The 20,860-nt window shown below is 25.8% G+C and overlaps 2 protein-coding genes across 2 annotated transcripts; both read right to left on the reverse strand.

Annotated features, from left to right (window-relative positions):
- Positions 1–1,662: 1,662 nt before the first annotated feature.
- Positions 1,663–7,075, reverse strand: LOC123259790 (protein scarlet). Its single transcript, XM_044720490.1, has 14 exons — positions 6,269–7,075; positions 6,149–6,197; positions 5,979–6,028; positions 5,749–5,888; positions 4,526–4,696; positions 4,208–4,446; positions 3,946–4,138; positions 3,845–3,873; positions 3,674–3,779; positions 3,005–3,232; positions 2,386–2,521; positions 2,194–2,299; positions 2,033–2,133; positions 1,663–1,955 (listed from the first exon to the last, which is right to left on the reverse strand). The coding sequence occupies exons 1-14, from the start codon at positions 6,384–6,386 to the stop codon at positions 1,780–1,782; spliced, it is 1,842 nt and encodes a 613-aa protein (XP_044576425.1). The 5' UTR covers positions 6,387–7,075; the 3' UTR covers positions 1,663–1,779.
- Positions 7,076–10,088: 3,013 nt separating this feature from the next.
- On the reverse strand, positions 10,089–17,537 carry LOC123259785 (protein white). Its single transcript, XM_044720476.1, has 11 exons — positions 16,900–17,537; positions 15,832–16,069; positions 14,916–15,226; positions 13,372–13,570; positions 12,483–12,621; positions 12,062–12,401; positions 11,866–11,997; positions 11,555–11,783; positions 10,611–10,716; positions 10,366–10,537; positions 10,089–10,269 (listed from the first exon to the last, which is right to left on the reverse strand). The coding sequence occupies exons 1-11, from the start codon at positions 16,987–16,989 to the stop codon at positions 10,162–10,164; spliced, it is 2,064 nt and encodes a 687-aa protein (XP_044576411.1). The 5' UTR covers positions 16,990–17,537; the 3' UTR covers positions 10,089–10,161.
- Between the last annotated feature and the right edge of the window lie 3,323 nt (positions 17,538–20,860).

Consider the following 20,860-nt stretch of genomic DNA (forward strand, 5'->3'; position numbering starts at 1 on the left):
TTAGGATTTATTTTTTAACGATGTCATTAAAGTTAGCCGAAATTTTTTATTTTTTTATTTTGCTTAATTTATTAAATTATAACTGAGAACTATTTTTAAAAAATTGCTCTTATAATTTTTGAAGTTTTTAACAAATGAAAAAAATTTTTTCAAAATAATTCTTTGATAAAAAAAATTATAAAAATTTTTAAATGTCGGCTGACTTAATTTTCATTTTTAACGTTCGAAATTTCACGTCAGGAAATTTTAAGTATCATAATTCTGAAATTGAGAAAAATATAATAGTTTTATGCCATTAAATTTAGCTTAACAATTTTCTTTAATAAATAAATTATGGCAAAAAAAATTATTAAATAAATGGACTTGTAGAAATTTTAATAAATAAAAAATGCAATTTTTTTTTAAATAATTTTTTAGAGCAAATTGTTTTGATAAAAAAAATTATAAAAATGTGATATGACAGCTAAATTTAAAATCATGATAGTTTTTAGAATTTTTTGAGCGAATAAATTATAGCGAAAAAAATTTCTTTCAAAAATTCAATCTTTAAAAATGAAAATTAAATTTGCCGACATCTTAATTTTTTTTATTGAGAAAAAATTCATGACACTGAAGTATATAACAGTAAAGTTAGCCGACATTGTTAATTTATTGAGTTATTTTTTAATTATTAAATTAGAATTAAGTAATATTTTTTAAAAATTGCACTTGTAGTTTTTAAAGTTTTTTAAAATTGAATTTTTTTGTAATGATTTTTTTAATAAAAAAAATTCTAAAAAATTTTAGATGTCGGCTAACTTAATTTTCATCACTGAAGTTGACTTGACATTAAAGTTAGCTGTCACTTTACAATTTTTTAATTTTATTTGACAAAAAAATTTGTTCCAAAAAATTGTATTTTTAATTTTTTTTAATTTCTTCATGTCAATTTTTTATTCTAATTTTTTTTGCCATAATTTATTCGTTATAAGATTCTTAAAATTATTAAATGTATGCTACATTAATTTTCATGAAGTTGACAGACATAAAAAACATTCTTAGAATTTTATGGCAATTGAATTATTATAAAAAAAAATGTAATTATAAAATTTCACATGTGAAAATTAATAAAAATTACAAGTGAAAATTTTTAGAGGCATTTTTTTATTGTAATTAATTTACTATAAAAATTTTTTAAATTGACAGCTGACGGCTAACTTCAGTATTATAAAAATTCCATATATAAAAATTTTGAAAAATTGTACGTGCAATTTTTTCTAAGTATTTTTTTACTTGTAATTTAATAGTTGAAAAAAAAAAAATAAAAAATTGTTGAACGTCGGCTAATTTTAGTATCATTCTTTAAAAGCTCAAAAAAATTGTAAATACAATTTTTTAATAATAATTTTCTAAAAGTAGTTTTTTTTTTTCAAGACAAATTAAAAAAATTATTAAAAAGTGTCTGCTAATTTCAGTGAAATAAAATGCCGGACATTTTAATTTATTGAAAAGTTTTTAATAATTATTAAAAATTTCAAGATATTAAATTGAAGTCCATCAAATATTCGGACGTTTATTTTTTTTTTTTAAATAATAACAAAATTATTGGTAAGTATTTCATTATATTACAATAAAAAATAGAATTTTGTTCGAAAACTCATAAAAATCTCAATTTTCAGCCAATTAATTGTAAATTGTTTATTATTAAATTAGTTAATTTTTTTATTGACTATCAGATATAAAATGACAGATGACCAATTTACAAATTTTTCAATTCATTAATAATTAAAACATAAAAATTTACTTTAGTCGAGATCTTCGCCAAAGACAATAATATCCTAAAAGATGAAAACAAGTAAAGATAATAAACATAGAAAGAATATCAGTCCAATAATTTCCTTCATTAAAATCATAGATGTCCATAACTTGAGTTCCATTTTGAATGCACGGTAGTCCAGATCTTTCAAATGCACACGCTGCAATTTAAATTACATTTAATAATAATACCTACACTAGCAAATTCATTTATTTTAATTATTGGAATAAAATTTACAGATATTGGAGACATCTTTCCATTGAACGATTGTCAGAGCTTCTGTCGAGTGAAGAAGCCATGAAATGTATCGGACCCATCTTATAAAAATCGGCAGTGAGCTAAAACGGTAAGTTTAGAATTAATTTTGATATATTTAATATAATTTAATGAAAAAATACCTGAGTTTTGCAAAAGGTCCCATTGTTATCATAAGAATGTAATCAAAAGGTACCAAATATGCCATTGCTAATGGGACAATCTCAAAGGCAGCTGAAAAAAAGCATCCTGGAACAATAAAACAATTTTTATTACATTTAATTATAAATATATTTAAAGGGATTATTCTATAGTTTAATTTATTAAAAAGGTACCGCATGCTGTAGAAACGTTCATTGTACAAATAGTGACAAGTAATGTCAACCCAAACGCCTCTATAGAACTTCGTAAACCAACGAGCCAATAAACAATCATGGTAAATAGTACTGGTTCTATAATTAATCCTGGTACCTGCCAAATTGTTAAATTAAAATGAATATTCCACAATTTAAACATTCACAGTAAAAAATATTGTGTTAATATTTAACAAATCATTTATTAGAGACCACTTTTTAGTCCTTAACAAATATTTCTTAGTATTTAAAAAGATTCATCAATATTTAATAAATGAATATCAGATTTGTTAAATACAAAAAAATTATTTTAAATACTAATAAATATTTGTTTAATACTAAGAAGGGGTCTCTAATAAATGATTTGTTAACTATTAACAAATATTTTTTAATACAAATAAATCCTTCTATCAGTGCATAAAATTAGTGTTATTTTAACACAAAGATTGTGTTAAAGTAACACAAAGTCTGTTGAACTTTAACACTAATTTTGTGTGAACCGAATTTAACACATAAATTGTCTTGATTTTACACAATATTTTTTACTGTGCTTCAATTGAAGCTTTAATTATAAAATAAATTAATTAAATGTAACATGTACCAGTGATACCATCCGAGAAATGTAGTAAAGATGAGTGGGATACATTCCGGCTCTGTGTTCGCGTATAAAAAGCGGAAATTCCTGAGGGAATAATGATAGTGTCGCGTACATTGGAAAAAATGCATTTTCAGTAACAAGAATGAAAAGTACTCCTTGAACCGCCTGAATACCAAGTTGATCTAAATTTATTGCACCAATGAAACACAGTCCTGCCATCACGGCGACACACTGGAGAGCATAACAACAATCTATAAATGCGTTAACCGCTAATATATTTATTTATTTTTCCCTGATTAAGAAATCTAATTTGAAATGATTTAAAAGCATCTGATTTGAATACTATATAGATATACAATTAACATGAAAGTAATCATTTCAAATCATCTTTTTGAATCAGGGTTAACTAGTCACTTCGACGGTCTAATTAGCAATTGGTCTAACTCCTTATTTTTTAGAGGGTAATTTTTTAACATTTTGATGTAGTAATAGTCTAATTATAAATTATTTGAATGATCCTAACCAAAATATTATACCTCCATTAAATATTAAATGGTTTTTTTAAAGTGATAATAAATTTTGAACCAATTGTATTTTCGTACAAATGGAAGATTCTCAAAAATGGAGTTAGACAATTTGCTAATTAGAACGTCAACTTTTATTTAGACCTACCAATTTCTGAACTATTCTTATTAATTGAACAGATGGGTCCCTTATTACTTGGTTGAACCCTCGGTGAGTTAGCCAAAATAATCTCGACCACCAGTAAGGTTGTTTACTGAAAAATTTTATCATTTTTATTGCTGGGAATAAAAAATAGTACTTAAATTTTTTGATACCTACAATTCGGGTTCGTAAGCGCTCATACTCCACTAAAACAAAATTATAAAATTATTGTTAAGAATTTTCTTGATTAAATAATCAATAATCAATAATTATATTACATTGTATGTATTTGAAATATGATTTTCAAGCTGTAGGGCAACATCTATTTCTTGACAAGCGTCACTAGTTAAAAAAGCATCGCAAATTCGTTGAGCTGTCCGCCGACTTGTTTCTTCTTCTCGCGGAGTGATAGCTAAAGTCGCTACTAAAAAATCCGCTGGATTGTAATTGCTGGGGCATTCATAGCCTTGTCTATAAAAAACAAAATAAAATTCAGTACATCCATTATAATTTTATTTGTTTATTATAAAAAATAATTACTTGGAGAAAAAATCAATGGCTGCGGCTTTAGTACCAGCAAAAGCGATTCTCCCGTCAGCAACTAAAATAATCCGATCAAATTCATCAAAAATAGACGAGCTTGGCTGATGAATTGTGCATAAGACCGTTCGACCGCGATGGGCGAACGTCGTTAGTCTTGAAATTAATGAGCTCGCTGAATTTGAGTCCTGGCCGGTTGTCGGCTCGTCCAGGAAAAGTATTTTAGGATCCGTTAGAAGCTTTAACAAATATTTTCTCATAAAAAAAATTTTTTTATAATTGATTTTTTTATTCGAGGGATATAATATTGTTTAATACTTCTGTTGCAAACGCCAGTCTCTTTTTCTCTCCTCCAGATAAAACTTTATCGTCACCACCTGCACCGATTCTCACGTTTCGCCTATCGTGCAAGCCAACTTCGCGAAGTAATGCATTTATCCGTTCGTGGATTTCAAACTTTGATATTCTTCTATCCAGTTTCATTTGCGCCTAATCAAATATAAATATAAATATTCAATCATTTTTTTTAATTAAAAATTATTATCAATAATTTATATAATATAAATTGAAGATCGATGTTTTTAATTATTAAACAGATAAATAGTTTTTTTTTATCCAAAGTACCCGATTCAATGTGTAGACATTCAATTTCTTATTAATTTTTCAACCTCGACATTTCGGTATGAGATCTCATACCATTCTTAGGTAAAAATACAATAATTCATACACAGAAAAAAAATTAATTTGAATCAAGAAAAAAATTCTTAAGCCAAAAAAATAATTTTGAAAAGTTTTATTGTCTTGGATAAAAACAAAAATTCTTGAATCAAGTAAAATTTATTTAGACCAAGAAAATTTCTTAGTTTAAAAAAAAATGATTGATAGTTAATTTTCAAACATGCTTTGCTCATTAATAAGATAAAATTTTGAAAAAAAACGCTTCGCTCTTCGATAGATAATTAAATTATCTATAGAAGAGCGAAGCGTTTTTTTGGAAAATTTTCATTTATTTATGCATAAAATGCGTTTTAAATTTTTTTGCTCGACGGGCAGAAAGCGTCAACTTTCAGCCTGCTGCGCTAAACGAAAGTGCCGCTTTCTACCTTCGTCGAGCAAAAAAATAGTATACACTCCACGGGAAGTAAATAAGAAAGCCTCAGATCACATGTTTGTCAACCTCGGCTTCGCCTCGGCCGACAATTACATGTGATCTGAGACATTTCTTACTTTACTTCCCTAGGTGTGTAATATACTATTTATTTAATGTATAAGTATGACAGAGATACTTTCATTTGACCAATAGAGGGCGAGAGTGAAAAAAATGTAAGCCCTCAAATCAAGAAGATGAAATTCTTCAATATTATTTACTTAATTCAAGCTAAATTTGACATTAAAGACAATTTTTGGGAACTGGGGAAAGAAACGTGGTTGAAAAATTAATAAAAAAATTAAATGTCTACACATTGGATTAATTATTTTGGCTAAAAAAAACTACTTATCTGTTTAATAATTAATAAGAAAGTTAAAAAAAAATCAATTACCATAAACCACAAATGTTCCAGTACAGTCATAGTACCGATAAATATATCTTCTTGATGCATGAAACCCGTGTGGTGTCTCATATAAGAAGGATCTACTCTCTGTCCATTGACCCTAATGTCCCCGTGTACAATAATACCAGCTATTGATCATCAGAAAAATATATTTGAATATAATAACATATTTCATTATTATTTTATTTTATCTTTATCCGCTCATACGCAATACTTACGAGCTGTACGATAAGCTAAAGCTGTCATAAGAGAACTTTTTCCTGCTCCGCTTTAATATAAGTTTAATTGCATTTGAATTATTAATTAATCAATTAATTAATTAATTAATTAATTAATTAATTAATTAATTAATCAAATAATTAATTTATTTATTTAAAAATTTGATTACCTTCCTCCTAAAATTGCTGTTAGATCTCCGGGCTTAACAATCCCTCGAACTAATAAAAATTGAAAATAAAATAAAAAATTTCAATAATTTTACAATGAAAAATATTAAAAATTACTTTACCATTATTCACAAGCTGTTTGCAAATGATATTACTTCGATCCATAGCGTAAACAGATAAATCACGCCAAGAAAGTGTCGCACCTTGTGATTTTGATACACTAGATTCGTTATTAGCCATTTTTATTGTAATAAATTATTTATTTTATTAAAATTTTTTAAGTATAACTACAAAAATTAACACTTCACAGCAAAAAAAAATAATTTACACTTTAACTAAAATTAAAAAAAAATAAAAATCATATCTAAAAAAGATAAAATATTTTTAAAAAATAACAAATGAACCCTAAGGTACTTTAATGTCATCCATTCCCTAGACAACAAAGAAACCTTAGTGCTGAAACGCGACTGGAATCGCTTAGTTACCAGACCCGACTGCCGCAAGGGATTGTCACTGAGTCAAGATTCGTGTATGTAACGAGAGAAATGTTACTCGAAACTTCTCGTTACATATGACAGTCAATACATTACATTATATGTTTTATTTATTCATTGAAAGTTATCGGCAAAGTATTATTTTATTTATTTATGTCATAAGTTTTCGGGTTATCAAGGGTCAATTTCCGACAATTACTTCCAATAATTACCCTGATATGAAAAAATTCGATTGTTTTTTTACCACGTAAACAAAATTGTTGATTTAATGAATTGTTTTTTTAATAATATTCTTATAAATTAATATTTTGCAAATCTTAAAGTATGGATTAATGTAATCGAAGTCGCGAAACCTTATACTTTTACCATTATTCTTTAGCAGCGCACCTATTAATTTTATAAAAAATTATAATAACTTCACTGGCTATAGAGTTTCATAATAATTAAAAATTTAATTTAAAAACTAGCAACCTTGCAGTCACTATGTGACCGCCATGAACAATAAATAAATAAAACTTTGCTTTATTAAATAATGATTCTTGATAAATTGCACTGTACTTTCTTAAATATTGACATTTATAAAGATATAAGCTCATCTTGATGTTACACTCATCAAAAGCTTTCATTTGAGTACGCACATGCATTTTTGATATATTTTTCATATATACATATATGTAATATATATAAATATATGAAAAATTGATGTGGGTATTCAAATGAAAAGTCTCGATGAGTGTGACATCAAAATGAGCTTATATCTTTAAAAATGTCAATAGTTCACAAGATATTTGTCAAAATCGCCTGTACTTTCTTAAATATTGACATTTTTAAAGATATAAGCTCATCCTGATGTTACACTCATCAAGAGCTTTCATTTGAGTACCCACATGCATTTTGATATATTTTTCATATATACATATATATAATATATATAAATATATAAAAAATTGATGTGGGTATTCAAATGAAAGGTCTCGATGAGTGTGACATCAAGATGAGCTTATATCTTTAAAAATGTCAATAGTTCACAAGATATTTGTAAAAATGGCCTGTACTTTCTTAACTATTGACGTTTTTAAAGATATAAGCTCATCCCGATGTTACACTCATCAAGAGCTTTCATTTGAGTACCCACATGCATTTTGATATATTTTTCATATTTTCATATATGTAATATATATAAATATATGAAATATATAAAAAATTGATGTAGGTATTCATATGGAAGGTCTTGATGAATGTAACATCGGGATGAGCTTATATCTTTAAAAATATCAATATTTCTTAAGATACAAGCTCATTTCTTAATAATCAAATAAAAATGAAAAATGAATATTAATATCAGCACTTGTTTAGAATTATAAGATTAAGATTAAATAAATGAATAATTTATTTATAGTTTAACATTAATATCACACTTACTAATCACTTTTTTCAATAATTACAATTTAACTATTAACTATTGATAAAATATCTATTATAATGTCAAAGTGTAAATAAATAAAGTAATTACGCATTCGCAACTCTTGGTATGCTCTGACGTAATTTAAAACTCAACGATATCAAGTATCAGATATCTATCAGCTACGAATCACTGTTCTATGATTAGGTTACTCCTATCGGGATAGTTTGATTTGTAACTTCACTGGTACATCGGTATGTTTTCATATAGAGACAAGTAATATAAAATATTTTTTTAACCCTTTGAAGCGGTCGCACGGTGTATCTATCAACCGGTTTGTCACGACATCGATATCGACGCGGTCTTGTGTCCCTGCGGACAGGAAATAAAACTCCTTACACTGGTGAATATTACGTTTTAAACCTTTCGAGACAGCTTGTGGTACTCGATAATCAGAAGTAATTAAAAAAAAATGTTTTTTTGATTTGTTATCTAAAAATTTTTTTTTTCTTTCTTATTCAAACTAGCGCAGAGGTCAGTTGTGATATTGTATCCAAAGTTTATTTCATTAATTTCTATTATCAATTTTATTTAGGACTTTTTTTTTTTATTAAATGATGTCATTAGTACATGAACTTAAAAGTTATTATCAAAAAAGAAGATGGAATTTTACATTGTTTTGTAATACATTGTTTTATCTTTTTTTAATCATCAAAAATTTATTTATCAAAATGTAAATAATTACCAAGAAATTTTTTATACTTGTAATTTATAATCTATATTATTAAGAGAATAAGCAAAATTTTGTAGCCAGTGTATTAATATGATAAAATATCGTTGGAAAAGTCTTGACCTGAAGTTGTGCCTTTTCATGGTTTCATATCATTCTTACCAATAGTCAATTTATGATGATAAGTATTTAGGCTGCACTCGAAAATGCTCAATCTCTAGACACATAATTAAGAAATGACCTTGTATCTCGTGAACTATTAACATTTTTAAAGATATAAGCTCATCCCGATGTTACACTCATCAAGACCTTTCATTTGAGTACCCACATCAATTTTTCATATATTTATATATATTATATATATGTATATATGAAAAATATATCAAAATGCATGTGGGTACTCAAATGAAAGGTCTTGATGAGTGTAACATCGAGATTAGCTTATATCTTCAGAAATGTCAATATTTAAGAAAGTACAGGGTATTTTAATAAATATCTGGTAAACTATTGACATTATTAAAGATACAATCTCATCCTGATGTTACATTTATCAAAACCTTTCATTTGAGTACCCACATGCATTTTTGATATATTTTTCATATATACATATATATAATATATATAAATATGTGAAAAATTGATGTGGGTACTCAAATGAAAGGTCTTATCGAGTGTAATATCGGAATGAGCTAATATCTCTAAAAATGTCGATATTTAAGAAAGTACAGGGTATTTTAATAAATATCTGGTGAACTATTGACATTTTTAAAGATACAAGCTCATTCCGATGTTACATTTATCAAGACCTTTTATTTGAGTACTCACATCAATTTTTCATATATTTATATATATTATATATATGTATATATGAAAAAAAATATCAAAAATGTATGTGGGTACTCAAATGAGAGCTCTTGATGAGTGTAACATCAGGATAAGCTTATATCTCAAAAAATGTCAATAATTAAGAAATTACTTGGCTATCTTGTGAACTATTGATATTTTTAAAGATATAAGCTCACCTTGACATTATACTCATCGAGACCTTTCATTTGAGTACCCACATCAATTTTTCATATATTTATATATATTATATATATGTATATATGAAAAATATATCAAAATGCATGTGGGTACTCAAATGAAAGCTCTTGATGAGTGTAACATCAGGATGAGCTTATATCTTTGAAAACGTCAATATTTAAGGAAGTACAGTGCAATTTAACAAAAGTCATAGTGACTGTATGGTTGCTGGTATTGAATGATGTTAGTTTTTTTTTATTATCATAATTTATATTAAAATAATTTTTCGTATAAGTAAGTTTTTTTATTAATTAAAAATTTAATAAAAATATAAGAATTATTACATAAAATTTTTATAAAAAAAAATTATTTAGAAGCTCTGCGAAGTGTTTTTGAATAGAGCGCCAAAAATGCTAGGAACCGAAAGCTGATGATGAGGATGATAAGACCGACGATGTCAGCCCAAAAATCTTTCTGAAAAAATAATCAATAATTTAATAAAATTATATAGAACAACTTAGACCGTAAAGACACACAGTGAATATTTAATGGAATGGAATGACCACAAACCTCGTCAAAGTTGTATGTTTGCAGAACCATATGACCACTTTTAGGGCAAGTTGCGTTACTCCGTGTGCAAGCAATCGTTTCAACCTCAGACCACTGATTTATCAGAAGAGCCTCGTTACCATAACGAAACCATGAGAGAAATGAAAACCATTCAAAGTACGAGGGTACAGATCTGATAAATATTTTAATTAATTTTTTTATTGATCATTTAAATGATTAATAATTATAAAATAGAATTAACTCACGCAGTATTTAAGAAAAAACCTCCAAATAGTAAAAATGGAATTATTACAGGTGGTCCTATTGATAAAGCCATTGAAATATTCGTACTGACACACGAAATGAAATACCCTGAGTATAAAAAATAATTATTGATGCAATTAATTGTTTAATTAAATTAATTTCAAAATTTGTCTGTTGTTTGTAGTAATAATTGATAACATTTCCGATCAAACAATCGAGTTTACACACAATTGTATGTGTTTGTACCTGAGTACGGCTCTGAGAAATACAATATTCATGATCTATGTAACTCTATCAAGTGAGAATAAATATAATATAATCCTACTCATTCTGAATATCAGATTCGTGTAGTATGTTCTTAATAAAACACCATTTTTATCCATGAAAAAAGATAAGAAAATGAAATGAATATTTGTGTCATCTTATACTGGCTATAAACTACTGTATTAAATGTAAAAAGCTACTGATAAAAATTTTTATCTTCTTCAAAAACTTTAAAGTTATTAAAAATTAAATAGTAAAAATTTGATTAATTAAAAATGGTATCAAAAATAAATATTTTTCGTATTTGTTCACGTTCCTGTAAATTTTTACCAATTAATTAAATTAGTAATTAAAATTTAATAAATGTAAAAGGCTACTAATCAAGATTCTTATCTTCTTCAAAATTTTTAAAGTTATTAAAAATTAATTAGTAAAAATTTGCTTTAATAAATGGTCTAAAAAATAAACATTTTTTGTATTTCTTCAGGTTCCGTTAATTTTTACTAATTAATTAAATTAGTAATTAAAATCTAATAAATGCAAAAGGCTATTGATAAAAATTTTTATCTTCTTCAAAAACTTAAAAGTTATTAAAAATTAAGTAATAAAAATTTGCTTTAAAAAATAAATATTTTTTGTATTTGTTGAATTTTTACTAATTAATTAAATTAATAATATTTACCAAATGAAGTAGCGACATTTGCTACAAGAGTAATAATTCCAGTGGTTATAAAAAAATGATCTATTCCTGGATATAATCCAATTAGCGGATAAACGATTGAGGTGAATAGCAGCGGTACAGCGATAAAAATAGGAGCTTCGGCTAATGTTTTACAAATAAAGTATACTTCTGTTCTGTACATTCCGTTCTGGTGTTCTCGTAAAAAAATCGGAAGTTCTGCGCAAAAAACCTAAAAAATAAATTGTAAATTTTTTTTTTACAAATCTCTAATCAGATTAAATAATAACAATAGTATTAATTAAATTACTGACTGTAATTACGGCAAATACATTTTGGAATGTCATATTAGTAAGAAAAATAAAAAGCGCTCCGTTAATATTCATAACGCCGTCTTGATCCAATTTTTGGCCGTAATAAATAACTCCGATCAGGATCGAAACCATCTGTAGGGAAAAAAATAAAAAGATGTGGAAAATTTTTCAATAGAATTTTTCTAATTAAACTCACCAGAGTTTGAAGCAATCGTACTTTAATAAGAATAGGCTCTTTGATAACAGACAACCAAGATCGCCATAAAACAGCTCGAAACTGTTCGCACCAAGAAGCTTTATAAGGCGATCTATTGTTGTTGTTTTTATGATACTTAGCAAGCTTAAAAGAATCTTGAAATTCGCCCTGAATAGTTTCAGCTTCAAGCGCTATTTTAATTCCGTTATCACTCCGCTGGAATGTGTCGCAAACTGTATTTATCGTGTGTCTGCACTCGATTTCGCGGCCTGCAACCACCGCTAAAACCTGGACGAAGTAGTCTGCGGGGTTGTAGTTACTCGGACAAACGGCTCCCATGCTAAATGTTTAATCAAAAATTGTTTATCAAACGTTTAAATTATTAAAAGAATAATTAGATTTTCCGTAAATAAAAATTTACGATTTAAAAAAGGCGTAAGCTTGATCAGCGGTTCCCATAAAAGCGACTCGGCCTTCTGCCATCAGTAGAATTCTGTCGAAAAGAGCGAAAAGCTCTGAAGAGGGTTGATGAAGAGTAGCGATTATTGTTTTACCCTGCGCTATAATAATAATTATCATTTTTTTTTATCAATTCAACGTTCTAATTAGCAAATTATCTAACTTTGTTTTAAAGAATCTTCCATATCTACGAAAAAACAATTAGTTAAAAATTTTTTATTACTTTAAAAAACCATTTTATATCTAATAGAAGTATAATATTTTGGCTTGGATCATTCAAATAATTTATAATTGAACTATTGCTACATCAAAATGTTAAAAAATAATCTTCTAAAAAATAAAGAGTTAGACCAATTGCTAATTAGACCGTAAATTTTCATTCTTACACAAAAAAAAAATTAATTTAAATCAAGTAAATAATTTTGAAGAACTTAATCTTCTTAATTTGAGTAGAAAAATTCTCAAGAGCGGTTGATAGTTGATTTTCAAACAGATTTTGCTCATGAATAAGATAAAATTTTGAAAAAAACGCTTCGCTCTTCGATAGATAATTAAATTATCTATCGAAGAGCGAAGCGCTTTTTTGGAAAATCTTCATTTATCTATGCATAAAATCCGTTTTAAGATTCCATAAGTTGTACAAGTATGACAGAGATACTTTTATTTGTCCAATAGAGGGTGAGAGAGAGAAAAAATGTGAACCCTTCTTAAACTAAGAAATTTTCCTTGATTTAAGTAAATTTTTCTTGATTTAATTTTTTAAATCATTTTAATTTTTTTTTTATTCAATTTTAAATTGATTAAAATTTTTTTTCTGTGTTAAAAGTCTGTAAATTATTTATTGTTGTTACCAGCCAAAGCCTTCAAAACAGAAACAACTTGATGGGCCATAAAGGAATCCAAACCTGATGTCGGCTCGTCGCAAAACATCAGAGGCGGATTAGTAAGGACCTCCGATGCAAAGGACAATCGTTTCATTTCTCCACCCGATAGCCCTTTTACTCTGCCAGGTACTCCAATTATTGTATTTCGGCATTTGGTTAAGGCAAGCTGATAGAATTTTTTTTTTTTAATCATTTATTTTTATCCATTCTTATAATTTAGATGAAAAATATGAAAATATATCATGTAAGAAAACTATTCGTAACGTGATTGGTTGAAGTTACATGAAATATATGCAAACGACACGAAAATATATCATAAGCAAATTTACACGCGCAACGTAAGGTAAAAGACCCAGTTATTGACACTGGCCTAATTGTTTGACACTTGCAATTTTATTCTAATTAAAAAAATATAGTTTAAAAATTATATTTATTAACTAGCCGTTACCCGCCCGCTTCGCGTGGCGTACAATATACGTGTATTTGTATATCTATATTCACAAATATAGGTATACAAATACATAGAGTGATCATATAATGGTACATGATCATCTATTAGGGCTTTTACCTTATATAAAAATTTTTAATTTTTTTTATATTTAATGCCTTCTTATTATCCTTTAGGAATTGATTTTTATAATTTTTTAATTAACGCCCACGCAAGGATTTGTGAGGGTGGCATTTCATAAAATTCATTCTTTACAGCTCAAAAACTCCAAAAAAATCCATCTGGCCAAGTTTCAATCCTTTAGTTGCTATAGATTAAAAGGTACAATTTCTTTTAATTTTACGCCCACGCACGGACATGTGGGGGTAGAATTTAATGAAATTTATTCTTAACAGCTCAAAAACGCCAAAAAAGCATTCTGGCCATGTTTCAAAGTAAGGTAAAAGCCCCAATAGATGATCACGTACCAGTATATGATCACTCCATGTATCTGTATATCTATATTCACAAATATAGGTATACAAATACATGGAGTGATCATATACTGGTACATGATCATCTATTGGGGCTTTTACCTTATTAATAGCTATAGATTGAAATTTACGAATTTTTTCTTAATTTGACGCCCACGCACGGGCACGCCAGGGGGGTGGAATGTCACAGAATTTGTTTTTAAAAAATTTCTAAATGTAATTTGAAACATTCTGACCAAGTTTTGAACTATTAAAAGCCATAATTGAAAAATATTAATTTTTTTTCGTGAACACCCCCGCAACCCCCCTTGTGGGTGGAATTTCGTGAAATCCGTTCTTAGCTGACCTCTACTTGGCAAAAGGAATATTCCTGCCAAATTTCAAGTCTCTAGGTCTTATAGTTCCAGAGATATCGTGATGAGTGACTATCTATATCTATAGAAAGTCTCCTATATATATATAGATGTATTAGAGTTGATTTGTTTTTTTTTTTTAATTGCAATAAAATTGCAAGTATCAATAACTAGGCCAGTGCCAATAACTGGGTCTTTTACCTTATACTAGTTAAAGATTAAAATTGATTCTCTTACTTCAGAAATAACATCATTGACCCTTTCAACTCTTTGTCTGTAGGGGATATGTCTATCCATCCGCACCATGGCTTGGAACAGAAGGTGCTCTTTAACAGTCAGAGTCCCGACAAATAAATCATCTTGTTGAACGTATGCGGTCCTCGAGGTGAGCACACTTGATGTCACTCTTCGGCCGTTTGCAGCCATCGTTCCTGACACCGTAATTCCTCTGCCGGATCTAAAGGTAAGTGCATTTAGTAGCGTTGTTTTTCCAGCTCCTGATGACCCCATTATTACTAATAATTCTCCTGGATATGCTACTCCTGATACTAAAAAAAATACACATAATTCATTTGGTTTTATAAGAAGAATAATCTTCAATAATTTTTATTTTTTATAATTATACACTAAAAAAAAAAAATTAACTTGAATCGAGAGAAAAAATTGTAATCATGCAAAAATGGGGCTCCATCTATTTTTGAGTGTAAAAAATCGAAAATTGATCTCTTTCAATATTTTTTTTTTTTTTTAATTGTTTTTCTTCACGGCGAATTTATGATAAAAATGATAAAAAGTATAAATTTGAATATTTGGGTGAATTTTTTTTCATTAGAAGTTCAAAAATTTACGATTTTAGGTATTTTTTCAAAAAAATGAGCGACAAAAATAAAACTTATTAGAAAAATATATTCAGAATATCATAATTTAAAAATTTTTCAACTTCAAATGAAAATAAATCACCAAAATATTCAATTTTCATACTTTTTATCATAAATCAAAATCAAAATAAAAATAATGATTTTCATCATTATCAAAATTTTTGAATAATTTTTTTGATTAAAATTAATTTTTTTTTCTCTGCATAAAAAATTCAATTAAAAATCTTGATAAAATATTTATCAAGGCTAATTTATAAAACTAGGCATCTTATTACCATCTTTCAAAATATGTTTTTGCTCAACGGGTTTTCGCTTGCGGTAGAATCGATCCCAAGCTCGAGTATTTCGTTGCATACAGTAGACATTAACATCACTCCATGTATATGTAATTTTATCCGAACAATCCAGTATGACTTCAACTTCTGATCTCGAAGAAACCGCTGGATCCATTTGTAGCTCACTTCGAATATTTTGATCAGGCGTATCGGCCTGTTGATTCCCATTGCAGCCATACTGTTAAAAAAATTATTTTTATTTTTTCTAAAAAATATTTTTAATTTTTTCTAAAAAATATTTTTCATTTTTTCTAAAAAATATTTTTCATTTTTTCTAAAAAATATTTTTCATTTTTTCTAAAAAATATTTTTCATTTTTTCTAAAAAATATTTTTAATTTTTTCTAAAAAATATTTTTAATTTTTTCTAAAAAATATTTTTAATTTTTTCTAAAAAATATTTTTAATTTTTTCTAAAAAATATTTTTTATTTTTTTTTTTAAATATTTTTTATTTTTTCTAAAAAATATTTTTTATTTTTTCTAAAAAATATTTTTTATTTTTTCTAAAAAATCTTTAATTTTTTTCTAAAAAATATTCATCTAAATAAAATCTAAATAACTCTGCAATGTTGGAAAGAAGAAAGTTAAATATTATTTAATTACTGCAATAAATTTATAAATTTATCGTTATCAGCAAATATAATTCTGCGCTCTCTTTATAAATGAATTCACTTGTCTAATTATTATTTTCCAAGATGAATAATTATGAATTACGCAACTCATTATTGTTGTGACACTTTTACTTATTTTTATCAAGTGAAAATTGAAGAAACAAACAAGATAATTTTATTCGAATTAATTTTTTGGAAAAAGTAAAAAATTGTTGGTATGAATAATTTATTTTTAATCCCTGAAGGGTTCTCGATTTCTTTGGGAAGCCGTTCCTGTTTTTTTAATACGGCTTCCATGAATTTATTTCAAAGGGTCCCTTCGTTTTTATTACCAATAAATTGTCTAACTTAATTTAATTTCTATTAAATTATAAAATAATTTATAAAACTACTTACATAAACTGAATTATAAGTCCGAGGAATAGAACTGGTAGATGCAATTGACTCGGTATTTATTAACGGGCGACTTTCTTCCGAATTAGTCATTTTAAAAAAAAATTCTTTAAACAATTGATTAATTAATTAATTAATTAAAACTTTCCGGGGTGATAAAGAATAAAATTATTCTATTTTCTCCTTTTACATTATTTATTGCAAAATATCACGCGACTTATATCGCACAATTGTTTCCTCGGGAGTTCTTCATGTTTATAATTCTCCAGAAAAATTATAAATATATTTAAACTGTTGAACTAATTAGATACTCATGGCTTTTAATGATATTAAAAAAAATTTTTTATTTTTAAAACAAAAACTTTTTGATTAGATATTCTTCTCTGAAATGATAAATTCTTATATTTTAAAATTCGGCTCCTTTCGAGATTTTATAATCACAAGCTAATTAAAGTCAAAGTGCTTACAGAGAACAAATTTTTAAAGATAATAAATAAACGATGTGTAAACGTTTAAGTCTTCAACAACATCACTAATCGTCTTACTGTGCCACAAATGTTATCTATGGTTTGCAAAATAAGTTTTTTGAAAATAATTTATATAATAAAATTTAACTTGCTAATATTTATCAAAAGTAAATTTTTAAAATTTTTATTTTATAATTAAATTTTATATAATTACACATTAATATATAATCACTAAATTTTATTTTTAAAAAATATAAATGACGGATAGAATTGACGTTTCGAGACGAACGATCGAATACTGACTGAATAGTGAGCTACGGTCCAAGTTCGCACTGTAGTGAGTAAATATATACATCGAGGGTATTACATACCTTCAAGATATGCATTTATATGAGGAATAAAATATTATTTTTAATAGAAAAAATTGACAATATATTATTTGAATTAGCATACTGTTGCCAATAATTTTTATTTTTATTTAATTACATAATTAATTTATAAATAACGTTGAAATACATTGATTTTGGTTTATTAAAAGCTAAATAAATATTTATAAGAATAATTTAACGAAGCATTTATCAATAATTAAATCATAGTGATGAATTTTCATCAAATATTGGAGTAAACTATTTTATTCATCGTAATTAATCTCTTAAAAATTTATATAGTTGACCTTGAGACAAAGAAAAAAATTTTAAAGATTGATTAGAAAAAAAAAAAAAAAATATTTTATAACAATTTTTTATTTTATTTTTCCTTCGTAAACTTTTTTGTTAATCACTCAACGGTCAATTGTATTTCGTTTTTTCACTCAAAATCGAACTAGTTTTTAATTATCATTCAACAGACTCAACGTAACATCTGTACAATTATATACACATTCTTAAACGGTAATCGAAAAAAATAGACCCTGAAAAAATTTTTTATATTTTAATAAAATAATATGAATTTTTCATAACTAAAATTTTTTCATAATCTCATATTTGAAATAATTTTACTGAAGTCACACCCACAATTTTCTTGAAAAACAAGCACCCTTACACAGAAAGAACAAGATGATACTGGATATCATCCCAAATTATACTGAGTGAAAAAAAATTTCAGATAGTAGCTAGTATAATCAAGATTACAATGAGTATAGTCCAGATGTCACACAGTATAATCCAGATTACAATGAGTATAATCCAGATATCACTCAGTATAATCTGGATTTTTTTTAGCTACTATCTGAAATTTTTTTTCACCCCAAATATCACTGAGTATAATCTGGGATTTTATTCTTTCCGTGTAAAATGGTCATTCCATTTTTTGTTATGAAAAAAGAAAAATTATTATTATTGTTTTTATTTTATAATAATTTTAATGAAATAATATAAATTTTTCATAACTTAAAATTTTTTTCCGGTCTATTTTTTCCGGGATTCCTCTTAAACATCACTAATAGCCAAAATCCCACCACATTTACTTATTTTTTATTTTTTGAACACATGGGACTTGCGAACAATTGACAAAAAAAAAATACTTCTTACGCATAAAAATTAAGCCTGATTATTTGCTTGTACATACCGGCTTATTTATATTAAATCAAGCGCAATTTAACTGTAGGTCAATATTATTATTATTTATTATTATTCATAACTTTAACCATTAAAATAAAAATTCAAAAATGAACAAAAATTATCATAAACTTAAAAATAAATTAAAATAATTATTTTTTAATTTAAATTACTTGGGCATGATTTCAAGCGAAAGGAAATCGATGAAATTATTTTTTTTTTAATTACTGTTATAAATACAATTAAAAATAACCAACTGCAAATAAATATATTTATATTCTATTTAAAAAAAAATGAGAAATATTTTTACCAACTTTAACAAAAAAAAAAAAATTAATAAACAAATTTAAAATATTTAGCAGCAAACAAAATAAATTGGCTCGTAGAATGTTAAATAATTTTGCAGTTAAAATTTCATTCGTATTTCCTCTTAATTTATAATATATTGAACACTTCGTATACATTACTAACAATTCGATTGAAAAAAAACATTTTTTCAGTTATTATTAGCCCAATGCTCGATGTAATAAGTTTCACTAAATCTAGTTAATTTTTATACAAATTATAACTACATTACAACAGTGTAATTATATTAATAGCACTAATAATCATTAAACATAATTATAATGGTAATAATAATATTTTTTGATAATCAATTAATAATAATTGCATTGCGGTTGGTTGCATTGCGACCAAACTTAAAAGTAAACTTCTCTTTTCTTAGTTTTAAAATAATGTTATAACTATTTCGTCTATATAGACACTTATGTATTTTCAGTGAGCTTGTATAATAATTATTATTAAATTATATTAGACAGATTATCAGTATCATATTATTACGGATTTATCAAATAATATTTATTTTCAAATTTTACTAGTGAAAAATTCTATTTTTATTTTTTATTAATTTACCACTACTTTTAGCCGATCAATTATTATTTTATATTGAAAAAAATATTAGTTAAAATAATATTTTTGTGCGTATTATAATTTATTTATTGCTGTTTTTGTTGAATATATTCAAAAGATTTTGGTAATTATTTACAAGTGGAGTCAAACCTATTTCTGGCCATATTTAGGAGAAATATTAACATTTTTTAATTCTTTTTTTTATTCTGCTTGTTTTTACGGCGGATTAATGATAAAAAAAAAGTCGTGAAAAGAAAAAATGAAGATTTTGATAGTTTTTTTGCCTTTAAAAATTGGAAAAAATTTTGGCTCTTATGTTTTTGGATAAAATTTCTATTTTATCTTTTTTTGATATAATTTATTCTGAAAAATACATAAAAAAACGAACAATTAAAAAAAAAGTTAAGCAACAATTTTCTAAAAAATTTATAAATTTTTTTGAAAATTTCGAAAATTTGTTTGAATTGTGATAATCAACTTTTTTTTTAATTGTTCATTTTTTTATGTATTTTAAAAAAAAATATCAATAAAATTAACTCGAAATTTCATTTATAAAAATGGAAATTAAAATGTCTAAAATTTCTATTTTATCTTTTTTTTGATGCTTTTGATATATTTTTTTTGAAAAGTAAATAAAAAAATGAACAATTGAAAAAAAAAAGTTGAATATCACAATTTTCTTAAAAATTTATAAATTTTTTATAAAATTTGCTAAAATTGTAATAATCAACTTTTTTTTTCTAAATTGTTAATTTTTTATGTATTTTTCAAAAAAAAAAATCTATCAATAAAATCAAATCGAAATTTCGCTGAAAAAAATTCAAATTAAAATGGTTGACACTACTTGTATATATTTACCTCTTCGGTAATAATTTACAAGTAGGGTCAAATCTATTTTTGGCCATATTTAGATAAAAAATTAACATTTTCAAATTTTTTTTTTTGATTCTGCTTGTTTTTACGGCGCATATACGATAAAAAATTTCATGAAAGAAAAAAATAAAGATTTAGATAGCTTTTTTGTCTTCAAAA

Source organism: Cotesia glomerata, linkage group LG1 (genome assembly GCF_020080835.1).
Source record: "Cotesia glomerata isolate CgM1 linkage group LG1, MPM_Cglom_v2.3, whole genome shotgun sequence".
In the NCBI taxonomy this organism is placed as follows: domain Eukaryota; kingdom Metazoa; phylum Arthropoda; class Insecta; order Hymenoptera; family Braconidae; genus Cotesia; species Cotesia glomerata.

Bases quoted from the DNA above. Each gene is read 5' to 3' on its own strand.
- LOC123259785 (XM_044720476.1), bottom strand. From the start codon at position 16,989: ATGACTAATTCGGAAGAAAGTCGCCCGTTAATAAATACCGAGTCAATT. The intron at 15,227-15,831 runs GTAATAAGATGC...TATTTTTTTTAG, and splicing joins AAAACATATTTTGAAAGATG to TATCAGGAGTAGCATATCCA. The intron at 12,622-13,371 runs GTAACAACAATA...TTATTATTATAG, and splicing joins TGTTTTGAAGGCTTTGGCTG to CGCAGGGTAAAACAATAATC.
- LOC123259790 (XM_044720490.1), bottom strand. From the start codon at position 6,386: ATGGCTAATAACGAATCTAGTGTATCAAAATCACAAGGTGCGACACTT. The intron at 3,233-3,673 runs GTAGGTCTAAAT...TATGCTCTCCAG, and splicing joins TAAGAATAGTTCAGAAATTG to TGTGTCGCCGTGATGGCAGG. The intron at 2,522-3,004 runs GTACATGTTACA...ACAATTTGGCAG, and splicing joins TTTCTCGGATGGTATCACTG to GTACCAGGATTAATTATAGA.